This window comes from Capsaspora owczarzaki (assembly GCF_000151315.2).
Source record: "Capsaspora owczarzaki ATCC 30864 unplaced genomic scaffold supercont2.11, whole genome shotgun sequence".
Lineage (NCBI taxonomy): Eukaryota > Filasterea > Ministeriida > Capsasporidae > Capsaspora > Capsaspora owczarzaki.
The window spans coordinates 608,472-611,649 of NW_011887302.1; the positions used below are offsets into that span (position 1 = coordinate 608,472).

Below are 3,178 nucleotides of genomic sequence, written 5' to 3' on the forward strand. Positions count from 1 at the left end.
GGCAGCATGCAGGGCTGAGCCACCGTACGTGTCACGGCGAATGCGCAAAAACTCTGGCTGTGCCGTGCTTAAATTGGTGGGGACTGCGCCGGCCTGCAGCAATGCGCGAACAACGTCGACATGGCCAAACTGTGCTGCAGACATGAGTGCATCGCGGCCTTCAAAGTCTTGGGCGGCGTGGGAGGCGCCACGAGCCAGCAAGAGCCGCACCAGCTCCACCGAGCCCGACCTGGCGGCGTTGTGCAGCGGCGTGGACGCCGGAAACGGTCGTGCATACTCGAGCGAGACGTTTCCCGTGCGTCGGCCAGCGGCGCCACCGAGAAACGCGTTTCCCGAGAAGCGCAACGTTCGCTGTTGCAGATACTCAAAGCGCGAAACGGCGTGCACACTCGCGCCGTGCTCTAGGAGCAGTCTCGCCATGGCGACATCGCCCTTCAGGCATGCCACCATCAATGGCGTGACACCTCGACCATCCACCACGTCGGCACGAGCGGGCTGTGCCAGATCCACGCCTCGCGCATCGATTGCTGCGCCCGGATGCGACCTGCTGCGAAGGGGCTGCGGCTCCCCGCGCGTGTCTCGCACGTATCTCGTCGTGAGTAGAAGCGAGGCGATATGCAAGTGGCCCATGCGAACGGCGTGGTGCAGCGGTGTCGCCCAATCAAACCGAACGTCGTCTGGCAGATTGGCGTCTGCCCCGGCCTTGCGCAGCGCTGCGACCATGCCCGCATTCCCACGCTGCGCAGCGAGGTGCAGCGGTGCCAGCGGACCCACTCTGCTGTTGAAATTGACAATGCGCTCGCGGTTTCGCGGGTAGACGCCGCGCAGGAGCTCGTCCAGCTCTGGCACCGTTCCCTCGAGTGCGACACGCGCGACTGCTTTCCGGGCGGCTCGTCGCAACCGTGCAGTGCGACGACGCAGGAACGTGATGTCTTTGCGCTCCTGAGCCAGCTTGGCGACGAGCTTCCTGCGGCGTGCTCCTCCGAGTCTTGGCGGCAGTCTGATCCGCGGCTGGTAGTGCAGGCCACGCGACCTCCGCAGCAAGCCCGACAAGACTCGGACGTCCACGGGGGAGTACCGGACGGGCAAGCGTTGCGGCAGTCCATCCTGCGCATCTGCCCGGCGCACAGTGCGGCGCGACTCGTCCCAGGCGATGTGTTGCTCCGACGAGGAGGGTTTGCCATCGTCAGCAGCGTACCGACGACCTCGCACCTTGATTCGAGGCATGGTCGTGCATATGGGAGGCGGGAATGTGTGGATGTATGTGTGTGTGTAAGTGTGTGTTTGTTCGTGAACAACAATCGGTGGGGGGGAGAGGTGCAGCAGCGAGCGAACGTTCGAGCCGACCTCAAGGTGAGGGCGGTTGAAGTGGGACTGAGCAAACCCAATATAATACAAGCTGACCACATCAAGGTGTGATGTCGTCTATGAGTATTGTTGAATGATCGATGCGGTAGCGAGCGCTGCTTGACTGCACAGTCAGCTTCACTCGATTGCTCAGCCAATCCAACGCCTCGCCAGCGTTTCACGATCTCGCGCAACAATGCAATGCCTTCATCCTCGTCCAGTTGCTCCTTCTGCCTCTCACCGTTCCGCCTGATTGTTTTTGCTCGGTTTGACTCAAAAGAACCCTTCCCCCAAATTTAGAATCGGGTCATTCGTTCAGGTTCGTTTTGCACACTTTCCCCTCGTGTCCCTTTCCACCCCCTTCTTCCCCCATCCCCTCTTGCCCAAACCGCTCCGCTCCACCTGCATCCGATAGAGCACATCACTGCACATCGGATTCCACTCCGAACGCAGTGTGCTGCAATGGACGATGCAGGCGGAAAACGGGGTGCAGTTTGTGCACAGTTACGCAAGCTGTGCGCCTTTTTTTTTTTCTTTCTGTTTTCACTGTGCCTTCTTCTTCATTGCGCCTTTGCGTCTTGTCGCTCTTCGACAACCACTTCGCTTGCGTTCACCATGCTTTCTTCTTGTTCGCTTCTCAGCGACCGTGTCTGTCGAGTGGCTTCATCACTCGGTTCCACATGTCTTTTTTTTTTTTCCACATCCTCTTCCTTCCACATTCCGTTTTCCTCTCTCTCTCCGTCTCTCTCTTTCCCACTCTCTCAACGTTCTTCTTTCGTCTTCTTCTTCTTCTTCTGTGGGTTTTGCTGCAGTGACTGTTCGATTGAGCAATATTGCTCAACTTGTTGCGCTGTTGCCACATGTCTCTCTATTTCCTTTTTTTTCCTTGTTGTTTTTTCCTTCTTCTTTTCTTTCAACGCACTTTTCCAAATTGCATCATCCATCATCTCACAACACAAAGCTTTGTTTTTAAAATCGCTGAACTCGACTTGCAAAAACTCACTCTTCATTTTTTTTTTTGTCATTCTTTTCTGTTCCTTTTTCGCTCGACAGAAAACCACAAACCTTTCACAATGGGCAAGGAGAAGACTCACATTAACATCGTCGTTATCGGCCACGTCGATTCCGGCAAGTCGACCTCGACTGGTCACCTCATCTACAAGTGCGGTGGTATCGACAAGCGCACCATCGAGAAGTTCGAGAAGGAAGCTCAGGAAATGGGCAAGGGCTCTTTCAAGTACGCCTGGGTCCTCGACAAGCTCAAGGCTGAGCGCGAGCGTGGCATCACCATCGACATTGCCCTCTGGAAGTTCGAGACCTCCAAGTTCTACGTCACCATCATTGACGCCCCCGGCCACCGCGATTTCATCAAGAACATGATCACCGGTACCTCGCAGGCTGACTGCGCCGTCCTCATCGTTGCCGCCGGCACTGGTGAGTTCGAGGCTGGCATCTCCAAGGACGGCCAGACCCGTGAGCACGCCCTGCTCGCCTACACCCTCGGTGTCAAGCAGCTGATTGTCGGCATCAACAAGATGGACTCGATCAAGTTCGCTGAGGAGCGTTACAACGAAATCGTCACTGAGGTCTCGAACTACATCAAGAAGATCGGCTACGACCCCAAGACCGTCGCTTTCGTCCCCATCTCTGGCTGGCACGGCGACAACATGCTCGAGGCCTCCGAGAACATGCCCTGGTTCAAGGGATGGACTATCGAGCGCAAGGAGGGCAACGCCTCCGGCAAGACCCTCATTGAGGCTCTTGACGCCATCTCGCCCCCCAAGCGCCCCACGGACAAGCCCCTCCGTCTCCCCCTCCAAGACGTCTACAA

At 57.1% G+C, this 3,178-nt stretch overlaps 3 protein-coding genes across 3 annotated transcripts; 2 read left to right on the top strand and 1 right to left on the bottom strand.

Moving 5' to 3' along the window:
* Positions 1–35: 35 nt before the first annotated feature.
* On the bottom strand, positions 36–1,227 carry CAOG_08978 (hypothetical protein; the record flags this gene model as incomplete). Its single annotated transcript, XM_011272354.1, has 1 exon — positions 36–1,227. A coding segment is annotated over one exon (1,192 nt), but the record flags the coding sequence as incomplete, so codon positions are not given.
* A 654-nt stretch (positions 1,228–1,881) lies between these two features.
* CAOG_08979 (hypothetical protein) lies at positions 1,882–2,391 on the top strand (the record flags this gene model as incomplete). Its single annotated transcript, XM_011272355.1, has 1 exon — positions 1,882–2,391. A coding segment is annotated over one exon (510 nt), but the record flags the coding sequence as incomplete, so codon positions are not given.
* Positions 2,392–2,420: 29 nt separating this feature from the next.
* CAOG_08980 (hypothetical protein) lies at positions 2,421–3,170 on the top strand (the record flags this gene model as incomplete). The annotated part of the gene is made up of 1 exon (XM_011272356.1): positions 2,421–3,170. A coding segment is annotated over one exon (750 nt), but the record flags the coding sequence as incomplete, so codon positions are not given.
* Positions 3,171–3,178: the final 8 nt, after the last annotated feature.